Source organism: Haematobia irritans, chromosome 3 (assembly GCF_050003625.1).
Source record: "Haematobia irritans isolate KBUSLIRL chromosome 3, ASM5000362v1, whole genome shotgun sequence".
In the NCBI taxonomy this organism is placed as follows: domain Eukaryota; kingdom Metazoa; phylum Arthropoda; class Insecta; order Diptera; family Muscidae; genus Haematobia; species Haematobia irritans.
The window spans coordinates 218,686,316-218,703,525 of record NC_134399.1 but is presented as its reverse complement, the minus strand read 5'-3'; the positions used below and the strand labels follow the sequence as shown (position 1 = coordinate 218,703,525).

At 30.1% G+C, this 17,210-nt stretch overlaps 2 protein-coding genes across 2 annotated transcripts; both read left to right on the top strand.

The window, feature by feature from the left end:
- The first annotated feature begins 941 nt into the window (after positions 1 to 941).
- Positions 942 to 2,727, top strand: LOC142228975 (uncharacterized). Its single transcript, XM_075299503.1, has 4 exons — positions 942 to 1,451; positions 1,671 to 2,228; positions 2,297 to 2,456; positions 2,521 to 2,727. Exons 1-4 carry the CDS (start codon positions 942 to 944, stop codon positions 2,637 to 2,639), a joined length of 1,347 nt encoding a protein of 448 aa, XP_075155618.1. The 3' UTR covers positions 2,640 to 2,727.
- Positions 2,728 to 6,490: 3,763 nt separating this feature from the next.
- Positions 6,491 to 7,669, top strand: LOC142232184 (small ribosomal subunit protein uS8A). Its single transcript, XM_075302901.1, has 2 exons — positions 6,491 to 6,593; positions 7,101 to 7,669. Exon 2 carries the CDS (start codon positions 7,103 to 7,105, stop codon positions 7,493 to 7,495), a length of 393 nt encoding a protein of 130 aa, XP_075159016.1. The 5' UTR covers positions 6,491 to 6,593; positions 7,101 to 7,102; the 3' UTR covers positions 7,496 to 7,669.
- The last annotated feature ends 9,541 nt before the right edge of the window (positions 7,670 to 17,210 follow it).

Here is a 17,210-nt window from a genome sequence, read left to right as displayed (position 1 = left end):
CGAGCACTGTCGTCCGGAATAACTGATAGTCTGTAAAGCGCATAAGTAAACAACAAAAATTTTTTGGTTGTTTATTTTCTCAAATAGATTGACGTTATCAGCAGAAAATTCCATTTATGCAAAATAGTGTCTTTAATTATGTAGGTTACTGTTAATAGGAATAAATGGATTCGTTTTCTATTGCAAAAGAGTTTTCTGCAATCTTTTAAAAATCCAAAGGATTATATGGTCTTAAATTAAAAGGAATTTTATATAGATTGAAAATATTGCCCATTTTTCTCTTCCAGCTAAGTGTGTTTCATTTAAATTAGCAAACAATTTCCAATTTTGCAAACTGTTTTTGTGCTATTTTTTCATTCCACCTCTTTTCGTGGCAGGGTTGCCAAGCGCAACCCAGCTTAAACAACAATTCTCAATGATTCCCTCTAAGAAAAATAAACGTAACGTATTTTGCGAAGCGAAAACGAACCGCATACGGAACACCATTTCACTAACACATGCATATTTTTTCATGTAAAAATAAGACTTCTTCGCAAACTTGCCGGTTTTGCGGTACGAAAGCGAAGTGATTTTGCGTAATGGAAACGAACTGATTTCAACCTTAAAGTACTGAAAACCGCCCGTTTACGTGCCGCTCTTGCGTTGCGAAAACGAACTGATTTTTCTGAATGGGTACGGACTGCATTAACTGTTTTTGGGCGCCATGATGACAGAAACTTGAATTATTTTTGTTTATTACCTTTGAAGTGTGTTTATTTTCAGCAAATCAATAATTTTTTTTGAAACGTAAGCATATTAATGTAATTTCTAACATAAAAATGGACAACAAAGGATACTACGAGGAAATTAAAAGTGTTTGTAAAATAAGTGGTTGTGTAAAAACAATCAAAAAAGTTAAAGATGTGAAAAATAACATTGAAAATTAAGAAATAGATAAGTTCATGAGGACAGATGTAATACATGTTGAAGAAGAACAGTCAGAATTTAATTATAGTGAAAGTGAAGTTGGTTTAGAAATTACGACTGACGCAACCGATAATATTGGTGATAAAAGTTTGTGCTCCAATATTGCTTCGTGGTGCGTGGAATTTGGAATATCAGAAGCAGCTGGGAATGGATTGCTTAAAATTCTAAAAAAAGAATTCCCAATTGAATTCTTACAAGAGGCAAAATCTGAGCTAACGTATACCGAAATTTTCAATATTGGTTCAATATACCCAAACAATTACTGTGTTGTCAATAACAAAGTTTCTAAAATAGTACAATTTGATAATGATATATTGAAGGGGAACTTTGTATTGAATTTAAAAGACTTTTTTACCTATCCTGTGTCTTCGTCTAACTTATCTATATTTTCATGCAATGAAGAAGTACTGTGTGAATATTTCGAAAGTTTTGTAATCAGTGAAATTAAAACCAAAGTGGTTAAATTACAATTAAAAGAAATTTGTGTATATATACCATTACAAAATTTGTAACACCCACATCTTATTGCAGATAATGGCCACCGCAAGTGACGAAGAAACTGCATACCGTAAGATATTTTGAATATACAATTAAAAATTCATTTTTTTGAGAAAATGTTGAAAATCCTTTGAAAAAAGTCGCAAAGCAAATTGAATTTGTTCAAGCTTTCTAAAATATTCTATAAACATTTTTTTCAATTCCAGAATTATCGGAACTACTACATTTCAAAGATAAAGACTTCGAAAGATACTCTTCGTTTACTACAAGAAATGACAACTAAACCGATTTCAAGCACACCAAAAACAATAGCAGAAAAAAAATTTTACTACAAAAATAACAACAAAAGCAGTACAAGCAAACATCTCTTAAAATCTATGGAACCGAATGCTACGATTATAACATCTGCGACAACAGGACTGCAGAACCCAAGCAATAATTTCACAACAGAAGAGAACACAGGAAAACAGTATTTGGACTCGGATAATAGTGACTCCTCTCAACTACAAATACAACCAATAGTTGCCATAGATGAAATACTCACTCAAAACAACAATCTTTTAAAGGCTACGCTGAAAGAGCTCAAATATTTACGGCAGGAGAACAAATGTATGCGCCGAGAAATTGAAGAGCTTAAGGCTATTTGCACCAGCAACGGTGCAAAAACTAAGTCCAATTTTTCCCTTCAAATTCCACGATCTACCGCAGAGTCTTTTCTAGAATTGGAAGAACAAGTCAAAACAGAAGACGGTGAAAATGCTTTGGTATGAAAATGTCAGAATCTACATTTTATAAGTCAAAATAACAAATTATTTTATCGTTTATTATTTAGAAAGGGATATTAAATGGACTAACGGACATATCATTAGAAAAATATGTGCGGAATTGCCTTAAAGCCGTACTTCTAGATCGAGCAGCATGTAGCTTTTCTTGGTTTGGGCACCATGGAAATACACCTGTCCATGCACTAACAGTAATGAATATAATAAAAGGTAAACAATTTTAAATGTGATACGGAATTACTGATCATTACGTCTCATTCATTTTTTAATACAGAATGTACAATGGCTAAATTTCCCAACGCGACGATCACCGATTTTATTGCTGTCGCCAAAAAGTGGTTCCAATATGCGAAGGATCGGCAACGGAAACTCACAGTCAAAACAAACGGTTAATATTTTAATTATATTTTAGTGATAATTAAATTTCATCAGGTTGAAGTAAAATCCTGCCAGTTTTAGTTTTTAATTTTACAACACATATATTAACTATATTCTAAATTACAATACACCATAAATTACACCATAAATTTAAATTTAAAGTACTCACAGGTAGAGTTGAAAACCTGATAAAAAGAAATAATGGACTGACTGCAAATTTAAAATTTAACTATGGTTATAGTATATTTATAATACGTTTGTAGTACATTAATATATACATATGTATATACTTTTTGTAATAGCCAAATAATTCATTGACAATAAATGTAACAATAATTATTCAGTATAAAAAAGCTTATATTATTTCAATAGGAAAATTCAGTACGGAAACTGCACGTTTTGGCGATACAGAAACGCACGGCCTTAGCGATACGTATACGTTCCGCGTTTGCGTTACAAAAACGGACTGCTTTAGTGTTACGTAAACGTACCACTTTAGCTTAGCCTTGGCGTACTACCAACACATTCAAATGACTACTTTTTTTTGTCTAATTCTCTTATTCCGATCTTAACGTTTACGGTTCAATTACGTATCGCAAAAGGGGAGCGTTTTCGTAGTCTTGTATGAAAAAATGACTTCGCCAGCGTTTCGTTTTCATGCCGTTTTTCTTAGAGGGTTACTTGCAGAATGACCCTAATGCGCTTTACAGAATATCAGTTATTTCGGCCGACAGTGCTCGTGTCGAACATATCCCATATATTGTGAACATTATAAGTTAACTCCGAAGGCATAATCGATACTACTGCATGTTTATGGGATTGATAACACATTTATCGATTATTTAGTCATCGCCGACAAGTCGTATCGATCCGACACACTGTAATGCGCTTTACAGACAATCAGTTATTCCGGACGACAGTGCTCGTGTCGAACATACCCCATATATTGTGCACATTATAAGTTAAGTCCGAAGTAATAATCGATACTGCTGCATGTTTATGGGATCGATAACACATTAACCGATTATGTAGTCATCACCGACACGTCGTATCGATGCGACACACTATAATGCGCTTTACAGAAAATCAGTTATTCCGGACGACAGTGCTCGTGTCGAACATACCCCATATATTGTGCACATTATAAGTTAAGTCCGAAGGCATAATCGATACTGCTGCATGTTTGTGGGATCGATAACACATTAACCGATTATTTAGTCATCGCCGACAAGTCGTATCGATGCGACACACTGTAAGATTCTTTACAAACACCGACATTCCGTCCGGAATAACTGATAGTCTGTAAAGCGCATAACATTAGTGCAAACAATTTTTTTCGTAGACAACGTTAACAATGCGATTGTCGTGAAGAAATACAGAATCCCACTACAGGGATGTTACCTTATTTATGCGAAATAATATGCCTGTTTATTTTTTCGTGCGAAAAATCCAGGTTTGTATAAATATTTGTTGGAAACGTTTTTTATATGGAGTATAACAGTTTTTCGTGCGAAAACGTGATCTTAGTACTAGGCTTTATGGGAAGCACAAATTCCGCCAGAAAATACTGTGACCGCTAGAGGTCAAAATAAAATAATAATTCCTTGGCGAATAATAGGACAGTGATGCCACCGCTTAATTAACTACTACCAAGCGTTGTAGTTATCTGGCCACGTGGAAATTCTTTCATTCAAATAACTTAGCAAAACTCAAGATATTTTTTTATTCAATATTGAAAACCTTGCTATATTTATAATCGAAAACACTTGGAAACAAGAAAAGAAGAAATATTTTCCCAAAAGTTTATAGAATTTGTTGTCGCCGAAAAAACTGTTTCGCCTACCACCTGTCGCTATTGTTATATCTACACTCTTAACACTCTTAACAGTCCAAAAAAGTCGGGGGTACATAAATTCAAAAGCTAGATGAACAATACTCTGAATGTTCTTTAAAAATCCAAGCTGCTTAAAATTTCTTTCTGCTTAAAATTTCTTTTTCCCGCGTGCAGATGCGATAGGAAATGCGATAGGAACCTATTCCAACAAACACAACATTTCTATTCCAACATTTTTCACAGGTAAAGGTGAGTACTATGTTCGGTTTTCGAGTTGAAAATCACTGTATTTTCGCGATTACTTTTCCTGAAACAATTAAAATTATAGATGAAAACAAACATATTCCCATAGAGTCTTGCCGAAATTTAGAGGAACAAGAAACTGCGCATCAATTGAGTTAATTTATCTGCTTTATATTGAACTGTTTTAATAAAGTAACCGCGAAAATTTCAATTCGAAAAGCGAACATAGTACTTACCTTAAAGACCGGTACTCTGTTCGGTTTTCGCGTTGAAACTCCATACAAAACCAAAACATGCGAAAAACTAGCGAAATTTTTTCCATTTGTGGTACTTTGTTTTTTTTTTCGAGTTGAAAAACTGACGTAACTCGCGTAGTCAATATTTCATAACATGGCGCCATTTGCAATGTGAATTAAGAAATAATTTATTTATTAAACAGATTTTTGTGAATTTATAACGCAAAAGTGGATCTGATTATTATTTAAAAATGTAATCTGATGATTGATAAAACAAAGTATAACATGGAGTTGTATTTCCATAATAAACTAGCAACAATATCTAGCCGCTCCCTACTATATGGTAGAATATAAATAATGTACATATATAACATGAAATTTAAACACAAATGTTAACAAAATAAAAGCTTTATTTGGTGAATTATATTTTACAATCGTTTCATTTGTACTGGGCATCGGGATAATAAACACAAAACATAATTTAAACAAAAGGAGGCACAGCAATTGATGTTCCAAAACAAGCATTAGCACTTCAACCAACATGTATAGTACCGAGGTAGCAATGAATGGAATCACAAGAATTAATTGCTATGTTCCAAAAAATAAAATGCAGCACTGTAAAATTTATTTTTATAATTCCAAAGATATTTGTAAAATAACTTCGCCTGCTTCTTCTTTTTCAAATTATTTATTTTGTATGCGTGTGTGTGTAAATCGAGCCACTAGTTGCCTATGTATATGTAATCATTTCGTGACATTTTGCGATGTTGTCAATACATTTCGATGAAATAAACGCGAAAAAGTTCCAAAATGGATGTTTTTTTTTCCTTCAAAATATATTGTCAACACTATCATTTTTCAACGCGAAACAATGATTGAGTGGAACTTTTTTCGCACCAACAAACAGAGTACCGGCCTTAACGCCATATCAATTTGATAGTGAATCCCTTGCAAACTGCTTGCTTTCAACAAATTTCCAATAGGTTTGAAGCATTAAAATAAAATTTAGTTTGAAAAGTTGTTTCTAATATGTTGAGAAATTGTTGCGAACGCGATTTTCTCAACATTTTCTCAAATTGATGCCCTGTTCCTGTATGTCGAACGACAACCCAGTCGACTGAAAAGCAGTCACTCGAATTCGAATCAATTTGGGTTTCTCTATTTTTGAAAGTTCATATCGTTTACAGTACATTGATTATCAAAAATGAGTATTTTCAAATTTTTGGCTTGAGAATTGATTCGAATTCCAAAATTGTTTTTACTTTTTTCTTGACACTTATGGTATATGTTCGTTTGTTACTCGACAACAAAATTAGAATGACTTGCCTTTCGACATAGAAAACCCAATTTTTTTTCATTTGAAATACTCTTGTTCGACATACAGAAACAGGGTATGAATTCTAATCTAATTCTTTGAAAAAATGTTTGAAAACGTATTGAATATAAACATTTCTTCAATGCTTCTGTTTATTGGGTTCTTACTGGGCTGTCAAATAATACAATCACATATAGATGTCGCCCATACAAACATCTGTTATTGACAGCTACGAAATGTCAAAAATCAGTACTGACAACTGACGTAAAATGGACTTCCTCTTTTTCGATACGTTCGCGTTCGTGTAAAATTGTTAAAAATTTTCACAAAATAAATCTTAGGTAATCTTTGTGAAAATTATGTGATATTTCGAAAAATACATGTGCAAATTGTTGAGCAATATGTTGTCTATGATAGTGTGATAGAATTTCCACAATGTAGATGGGGAATGTGTGAAAAAATTGCAATTTACTTAAAGCTATACAATCTAAACGTAGATGACATTAGATGTTTTTCTTTTTGTAAATAATGAAAAGTATTGAAATGAAGTTAAGGTTTATAATGTTAATGGATATATTGCTTATGCGAGAGCCATTAAAGAGAATACTTGCAAATCCCCTCCAAAAAACCAAATGCTTGTTTACCGGTGGTTTTGCATTGTTGTTGGTTCTGACATTTTGTCTAGAGCGTTGGCTGACAGTTTGTTGACACTAGCTATGGTGGCAGTGGATATTCTCAAATATAGGACTAATGTGTGGTTCTTACAAATTGCTATTTGTTTACATGTCAATTATTACACTAGACTTTCAATTGATTGTGCTAATTTGGATTTTTCTCTTTTTTCGCAGCCATGGTGCGTATGAACGTATTGGCCGATGCCTTGAAATGCATTAACAACGCTGAAAAGCGTGGTAAGCGTCAGGTCCTCCTCCGCCCCTGCTCCAAGGTCATCATCAAGTTCTTGACTGTCATGATGAAGCATGGCTACATTGGTGAATTCGAAATTGTCGATGATCACCGTTCCGGCAAAATTGTTGTCAACCTCACCGGTCGTTTGAACAAATGCGGAGTCATCTCTCCCCGCTTCGATGTTCCCATCAACGACATTGAAAAGTGGACCAACAATTTGTTGCCCTCTCGTCAGTTCGGTTATGTTGTCTTGACCACCTCCGGAGGCATTATGGATCACGAAGAAGCCAGAAGAAAACATTTGGGTGGTAAAATTTTGGGCTTCTTCTTCTAAGCAACAAATAATACAATATTCAACACAATCTACGCTTAAATTCTGTTGATTTCAAATGAAAAGCGGAGGCGTCGTCCATCAGCAGCAAACACAATACACCAACATGTGTTTGATGTGTTTGTTTTTTCAAAAACAAGGAAAACAAACATTTTTTTATAAATTATAAAGTGATTTTTGCTTAATTTTAAGCATAGAAGGAGGATAATAAAAAAAACTTAAAAAAATACGAAATGAAGTTATCCTTTGGTGTTCCAAGTAAAAATGCAGTGACGATATAAGAAAAATTAAGTGAAAGAATTTACAAAATTATCACTGGTACAATGCAAATTTAATAGAGCGTATCGCATGATCTTGGTTAATTGACGCATAGTATGATACAGTTCAAGTGTCCTCTATCAATTGTAACTACCCATGAGAATTGGATGGTGGACATTGGAAATATGACTGGGTGTTTTTAAATATTTATTAGAAGTGCCGTAAAGAACATCTGCAATTGTTCGTATTTCACCGAGTTTACGGATTCGGCCCCTGTTCGTTAAAAAATGCCCGAACAATCGAACGAAAACTTCAATATTGAAAACATTATCCTTGGGTACTTTTGTGAAAATTAGTTTTTTTTGTTTTCTTTTCGTCCCACAAATAATTTATCACGTTTATGGAGGACATATGGTAGTTCGAATATTTCATCTACTTATATGGTGCCGCTTGTAATTTTATTGTTATGGGCTACCCATCAAGATGGTTCATATCTGTCTAATTTTGGTACATGAGCTTGTATTCAAATCCATGAACTCTGACTAAGATCCGATGAGTCCAGAGTGATTTTGTGGTGAGTCGGGTAGGTTTGGCAAAGCGTCGTCATTTTGACGAAGGATGACTGTCTAGCACAGTTGCCAATCGAGCCTACAATAACACTAGGTCACAAATAACAAAATTTTCTCTTATTTGTTTCTAGCATACTTTTTCATCCTTGATATTGACCTACTAAACAAGAAAATGAGTTTTAAAAAATTTTCTGTCGATTGCTTTTCGGGATACAATTTTTTGGAGGTTTTTTTAAATTTTTGGAGGTAGACTTACAATTTTGAGCATATATTTCGCCTTCTTTGACCTATTTGATCCTACTACCCTAATATTTGAAATTTCAGGAGGACTTGAGGACACTTCCCGAAGATAAATTTAAAGATTTCACCTATGAGGACTATATCAGATTCTGCATTTATAAGAACCGTTTTTGTTTGAGTTTTAGAGGAATCATTAACATCTCTTGTAGAAGTAAAATTATCATTAACAAATCTGTAGAAGTAAAATCTGAAAAGTTTACATTGAGTTTCAAGCAATTTTCATGATCAGTGCGCCTTCTACACCCTCAAGAAGTGAAGTCGGTCTATATGGAGGCATTACCAAATGGACCGATAAAAACTTAATCCGATACACGTTTTTGTGAGCCTAAAATATAGGAATATTTACAATTTCAGGCAAATCAGATAAAAAATACGGTTTCTAGAAACTCAAGGAGTTAAATCGGGAGATCGTTCTTATGGGGGCTATACTAAAATATGGACCGATACTCACCGTTTTCGGCACACCTCTTTGTGACCCGAAAATACCTCTAGATTTCCGATTTCAGGCAAATAGGATAAAAACATTGGATTCTAGAAACCCAAGAAGTAAAATCGGGAAATCGGTCTATATGGGGGCTATACCAAAATATGGACCGATACTCACCATTTTCGGCACACCTCTTTATGGTCCCAAAATACCTCTAGATTTCCAATTTCAGACAAATTGGATAAAAACTACGGTTTCTATAAGTCCAAGACCCCAAATCGGGAGGTCGGTTTATATGGGGACTATATCAAAACCTGGACCGATATAGCTCATCTTCGAACATGAACTGCCTGCAGACAAAAGACGAGTTTGTGCAAAATTTCTGCACACGGCACACGTATTTGTGGTCCTACAATACCTCTAGATTTCCAATTTCATGTAAATTGAATAAAAACTGCGGTTTCTATAAGCCCAAGAAGTAAAATCGGGGGATCGGTCTATATGGGGGCTATACCAAAATATGGACCGATACTCACAATTTTTGGCACACGTATTTGTGGTCCTACAATACCTCTAGATTTCCAATTTCAGGTGAATTTAATAAAAACTGTGGTTTCTATAAGCCCAAGAAGTAAAATCGGAAGATCGGTCTATATGGGGGCTATACTAAAACATGGACCGATACCTACCATTTTTGGCACACCTCTTTATGGTCATAAAATACCTCTAGATTTCATATTTCAGGCAAATTGGATAAAAACTACGATTTCTATAAGCCAAAGACCCCAAATGGGGAGTTCGGTTTATATGGCGACTATATCAAAACCTGGACCGATATAGCCCATCTTCGAACATGACCTGCCTGCAGACAAAAGACGAGTTTGTGCAAAATTTCAGCACGATTGCTTCATTATTGAAGACTGTAGCGTGATTACAACAGACAGATAGACGGACATGGTTATATCGTCTTAGAATTTCTCCCTGATCAAGAATATATATACTTTATATAGTCGGAAATCGATATTTCGATGTGTTACAAACGGAATGACAAACTTATTATACCCCCGTCACCATTCTATGGTGGTGGGTATAAAAATTATGCTAGAACCAAATAACAAAACGACTGTTGGCAAGTGTAATTTGGAGAAAATAGTACTAAACAAAAGGAACCTAAGTTTGCAAAATTTTATTTCTACAGAAAATTTTGCCAAAATATTTCAATAGAAATTTTGTCAAAATTTTATTTCTATAGAAAATTTTGTCAAAATTGTATTTCTTTAGTTTCATATTCATACTTTATTTGTTTGAAATTACAAATAAAGCATGTAAAGTATAATTAGCCCCACGGGTAATTTTGTCAAAATTTCATTTCTATACAAAATTTTGTCAAAATTTTATTTTTATAGAAAATTTTGTCAAAATTTTATTTCTTTAGAAAATTTTGTCAAAATTTTATTTCTATAGAACATTTTGTCAAAATTTTGTTTCTGTAGAAAAATTTCTCATACTTTTATTTCAGTAGAAAATTTTTCTCAAAATTTTATTTCTATAGAAAATTTTGTCAACATTTTATTTCTATAGAAAATTTTGTTAAAATTTCATTTCTATAGAAAATTTTGTCCAAATTTTATTTCTCTAAAAAATTTTGTCAAAATTATATTTCTATCGAAAATGTTCTCAAAATTTTATTTCTATAGAAAATTTTGTCAAAATTTTATTTCTCTAAAAAATTTTGTCAAAATTATATTTCTATAGAAAATTTTCTCAAAATTTTATTTCTATAGAAAATTTTGTCAAAATTCATTCAAAAACACGCATCCTGGAACATTTTAGTTGGACAAGCCCATGACAGGTCCTATTGAACCAATAATGGACATCCTCTTAAGAACCTGTTTCAGTTGAGCATCCGAATCTCACCAAAGGAACAACTTTTAGAATATGTTAATAGTTGCATTTAATTAATATCAAGAATTTATTAAATAATATGGACATTTAAAAATTCCGATAAAATAGATCAACGGTACCAGTACTGTGATAGGTCCGCCAGTGACAATTTCCACAAATTTAAATTTATTTTAATAAAAATTAATGTAATTTCTCTTACTAATGCTCATAGGAATTGTTAAAATATTCTTGGGCTATAATTAAATACATTCGCCAAAAAATATGCTTTAATTTTCTACTATTGAATTTTAATACAAATTATAACGTTTATTCATTTGAATTAATATGCACAACAAATTTTGTTCACTGTGTGTAAAAGTAAAAGTACGTTTACACCTTACATTTAGTTTTTAATAGTGGTGTAAAAGTAATTGCTTTTATTATAACTTTTATTACTCGAGTATTGATAAATTGCTATGCTTATGTTTTGAGCACTTTTAACAACAAGTCAAGCAAACAACAAACGAACTAACTCCTCAAACATCTTGATTTTGGCCTTCTTATGTTCTATGCAACATTTGGTGGACATTGTGAGTTTAACTAAATGCAAATTGTCATGCTATTTACTAATTACCAAACTAAATTTAATAGCAGATAAAATGACTACCGGGCCACATTGTGCACAAGAGTATAGTGAATATTTCATTTCATTTATTCATAAATTATAATACAAAAGTCCGTTGACCTATTGGAATATCTCCTTCAAAAAATCTTTACTAATTCCAATAGTATGGGTCTGAATAAATAAGTGGGCAATCCTTTATCCAAAATATCTGCTGCCTCATTATTGTCGGTCAACCGAACATAAATGTGTAAGAGTTGACGGCTAACAAAATTGTCTACTTCAATGTTCCTTAAAACTACTGAATGTAGTCGAAATATTTTATTTGCGATTATGTCTGAATTTGAAAAAAAAAAATAATAAATAAAACAAGGCATATCCCTAATCTATAGCTTTCTTCATTGTGTATTTAACCCTAGATAATATTCGTTTGTTTCTGTCAACTTTTTTTTTTAATTTTGTGACCCATTCATGTTAATTTGTAATCGTATCCAGCAAAGGAAAATAATTGTTTTTTATCGTTATACATATTTTTTTTATAAATTACATCATTTGGCAGCATATTATGATAGTCAAATTATCGTGAACAAATAGAAAATTATTGAGCTTTTTCACCAACAGAAAGATTTTTAACTATAAGGCTACTTTGTTATGGTGATGAATGACTTTGAAGATAGAAGACAAAATGTATCGATGCTACTGCCTCCATAATTGATACCAAAACTATATATGAAAACACAAATGAAATGATTTGGGTTACACTCAATATAATTTTGGATGTAGAAATTAAATGTAATTGTTAAATTGTTATTTTGTCATCTTCTCGCTAAGACCTAAATCCAAAAAAGATGAAATATAAAATTTGTATCTAGCTAGAAATAGAACCACTTTCACCAAACTACAAACTTTTTAGCAGTAAGTATGCTTCCTTGAATATTCTATATCTATAATGTGCTTAATCAATATTTTTGCGTCATCTAAATAGCAAGTAGCTCATCGTTTTAGTGTATTTCTATTTGTGCCTGTTTGTTTTCCTTAATATTCAAATATGTAACCCCCTTTAATTCTTTAATAATTAAATTATTGACTTTCTTTTCAATTACCATTGATACATTTCACACATTTTATATTAGCACATATGCCAAAGCAACCGATTTTATTCGCATAAAAATCCGTGATTGTCCTTAGGATAGGTATAGAAATAAAATTTCAGTTATCACTCGAAAATTTTATCAAAATTTTATTTCTATAGAAAAATTTGTAAAAATTTTATTTCTGTAGAAAATGTTGTCAAAATTTTATTTCTATAGAAAATTTTGCCTACATTTTATTTCTATAGAAAATTTTGTCAAAATTTTATTTCTATACAAAACTGTCAAAATTTTATTTCTTTAGAAAATTTTGTCAAAATTTTATTTCTATAGAAAATTTTGTCAAAATTTTATTTCTATAGAAAATTTTGTCAAAATTTTATTTCTTTAGAAAATTTTGTAAAAATTTCATTTCTTTAGACAAATTTGTCAAAGTTTTATTTCTATAGAAAATTTTGTCAAAATTTTATTTCTACAGAAAATTTTGTCAACATTTTATTTCTATAGAAAATTTTGTAAAATTTTTATTTCTATAGAAAATTTTGTCAAAATTTTATTTCTATCGAAAATTTTGTCAAAATTTTATTTCTATAGAAAATTTTGTCAAAATTTAATTTCTATAGAAAATTTTGTCAAAATTTCATTTCTTTAGAAAATTTTGTCAAAATTTTATTTCTATAGAAAATTTTGTCAAAATTTTATTTCCATAGAAAATTTTGTCAAAATTTTGTTTCTATAGACAATTTTGTCAAAATTTTATTTCTATAGAAAATTTTGTCAAAATTTTATTTCTATAGAAAATTTTGTCAAAATTTTGTTTCTGTAGAAAATTTTTCTCAAAATTGTATTTCTATAGAAAATTTTGTCAACATTTTATTTCTATAGAAAACTTTGTCAACATTTTATTTCTGTAGAAAATTTTGTTAAAATTTTAATTCTATAGAAATTTTGTCCAAATTTTATTTCTATAGAAAATTTTGTCAAAATTTTATTTCTATAGAAAATATTGTCAAAATTTTATTTCTATAGAAAATTTTGACAAAATTTTATTTCTATAAAAAATTTTGTCAAAATTATATTTCTATAGAAAATTATCTCAAAATTTTATTTCTATAGAAAATTTTGTACAAATTCATTCAAAACCACGCATCCTGGGGCATTTTAGTTGGACAAGCCCATGACAGGTCCTATTGAACCAATAATGGACATCCTCTTAAGAACCTGTTTCAGTTGAGCATCCGAATCTCACCAAAGGAACAACTTTTTTATTTCTTTAGAAAATTTTGTCAAAATTTTATTTCTATAGAAAATTTTGTCAACATTTTCTTCCTATAGAAAATTCTGTAAAATTTTTATTTCTATAGAAAAATTTGTCCAAATTTTATTTCTGTAGAAAATGTTGTCAAAATTTTATTTCTTTTAAAATTTTGTCAACATTTTATTTCTATAGAAAATTTTGTCAAAATTTTATTTCTATAGAAAATTTTTTCAAAATTTTATTTCTTTAGAAAATTTAAAAATTTCATTTTTTTAGAAACTTTTGTAAAAATTTTATTTCTATAGAAAATATTTTCAAAATTTTATTTCTATAGAAAATGTGGTCAAAATTTTATTTCTATAGAAAATTTTGTAAAATTTTTATTTCAATAGAAAATTTTGTAAAATTTTTATTTCTATAGAAAATTTTGTCAACATTTTATTTCTAAAGAACATTTTTTCAACATTTTATTTCTATAGACAATTTTGTAAGCGGATATAAAACTTTTCTTCTTTAAAATGCAGTCTAAAGGAGCTCTTGACAATAGTCCTCCAATGCAATTTTGTTGAAATTTAGTGAAAATTATTTTTTCGCTCAAAAAAAAACTTTTTTGTACTATTTTAAAAATTGTATTTTCCATCCCTGTATCATCATATAAATCGACAATTTGGTTAAAAGTGCTGATAGATTTAGTTCATATAACAAAATGGAAAATTGTATACTAGTGTATTCAGGAATGGAGTCAATATTGCATTTAACAAGTATCTTGACTAACACAACAATAAATTTTGTGTACTCGAAATAGGTATTTCCCGCCATTCTTATCGCTAAACATAACATGTTTTCCATTAACCATCATCGAATAATACTGGTATATATAGGAAACAAAATGCACATTTATAATTAAATACCAATTCAATATTAAGGGAAAATATTGGCATATGGCATTTAACATAGGAAAGGTGTTGACTTATTAAGATGGGTGGTGGTGCAGAGAACACGACCCCTATTTAATGTCTAAAGCCATATGTGAGTGTCCTAAATGGATAATTTAATACTTTGGTTAACAAGCTGTTTTAATAAATCAATTAAGAGGATTCACTTTGAAATAAATGTGGACCTTTTTGGTGTTGGTTGAAAATCATATCAATTCATCTAATGAATGTAATGACAATAAAATGGGTTTTTCTTTGCACTATCATACATATGAATAACCTGCTTTTCAACACCTCAAGATATTAATAATGTTTAAATACCTTAATCAAAAAGTCGTTAAAATCGTGTACTTGTCATATAAAGAAAATCATCAAGTTTTCGAATTAAGGTTTAAGTAGTGAAACATTTTAATACGTGAAGAAAATTTTAAGTTTCTCGAAATAACTATACACTCAAAGAAATTTCTTAGTAAGCACAGCAAATTGTCTTCGGCAATCGATATTTCGATGTGACATCTTGGCTGATGAGGCCCATTTCTACCAAGGAGGAAAATCCAAGAGTTATCGTTCATGGAGCCTCAACGTTCGACTGTTTGGTGCGGTGTCTGGCGCAGTCATTGTATCTTATTTCTTCAAATATGAGTTATTTCTTCAATTTGTTACTTATGTGACACTTCGCGACATAAAGACTATGCCAACAGCCAGACAAAAAAAATGTTTTCTGATTCAATCACGAAATTAATTGATCCAATTATTTTTTTAATTGAAATGTCTTTAATCACAGAAATTATAGTATCAATTAAAAAATTAATTGAAGATCAATTAAAAATTTAATTGAAGATCAATTAAAAAATTAATTTGATTGATTTTTATTTCAATTAAAAAATTTGTTGATTAACCCCCATTTTCATGAAGCTCCGTTAGTGCTACGTTAGCTAACGAACTTCTAAACCGTGCTATGTACATATCTGTCATCTTGCATATATATTCCATATACCAGTTAGAAACTTAACTGCACAAATTTTTTCAGTTAAAGTTAACCAGAGAAAATATATTTTCAGTTTTCTTTCTGTTAACTGGCAGTTAAAGCATAACGGAGCTACATGAAAATTGCCGTAAATTAAATTTTTAATTGATATTTTTTAAAACTCAATTAAAATTTTACTTGGAAAATTTTTCGTGATTTTTTTTCTATGTAGAGTAGCTAATTTGTTATGTAAATTGTATGTGGTCCTGTAAGCGTGGTCATGGTGGTCATTTGGCTGACATTGTGTTTTATAATTAATAACATATCATTTTTATAAAATCAACAGCTGATAATTTATGTGAAAAAATTGCATTTTTGCTTTGCCAGCACGGTTGCCACTCGTGCCAAAAATAAATTACCAAAATTTTAAGAAAATTTTACAAAAACCTACCAAATTTGAAATACTTTTATTTCGAAGTTTATTTGATCAAAATTTTACAGCAAATTCTTTTTTCTCTAGAAAATTTTATCAACATTTTATTTCTATAGAACATTTTGTCAAAATTTACTTCTATAGAAAATTTTGTCAAAATTTACTTCTATAGAAAATTTTGTCAAAATTTGGTTCTATAGAAAATTTTGTAAAAATTTTATTTCTCTAGAAAATTCAGTCAAAATTTTATTTCTATAAAAATGTTTGCCAAAGTTTTAATACTACAGAAAATGTTCTCAATTTTTTTGATAAAATTTTGTCAAAATTTTTTCTATAGAAAATTTTGTCAAAATTTTTTCTATAAAAATTTTATCAAAATTTTATTTCTATATAAAATTTTTATCATTTCTTTTTTTCAATAGAAAGTTTTGTCATTTTTTTTATAGAAAATTTTGTCAAAATTTACTTCAACAGAAAACTTTGTCAAAATTTTATTTCTCTAGAAACTTTTGTCAAAATTTTATTTCTATAAAAATTGTTGGCATAATTTTTATATCTCTAGAAAATGTTCTCAATTTTTTTTTTGATAAAATTGTGTTAATTTCTTTTCTAGATAAAATTTTTTCATATAGAAAACTTTTTCAAACATTTTTCAATTAAAAAGTTTTGCCAATATTTTATTTCTATAGAAAATTTTCTCAATTTGTTTTTGACAAAATTTTGTCAAAATTTTGTCTATAAAAGAATTTTGCCAAAATTTTATTTCTATAGAAAATTTTATCAATTTTTTTTTCAATAAAAAGTTTTGTCAAAAATTTTTTCTATACAAAATTTTGTCAAAATTGTATTTCTAAAAAATTTAAGTATATCTTAGTTGGAGAGGAATATTTTGCAAAAGCTATCAATCTACCAACAGTAAAATATCTACAATTTTTGGTAGAATTCTACCAACTGTGGCAACCGTGTTTGCCATT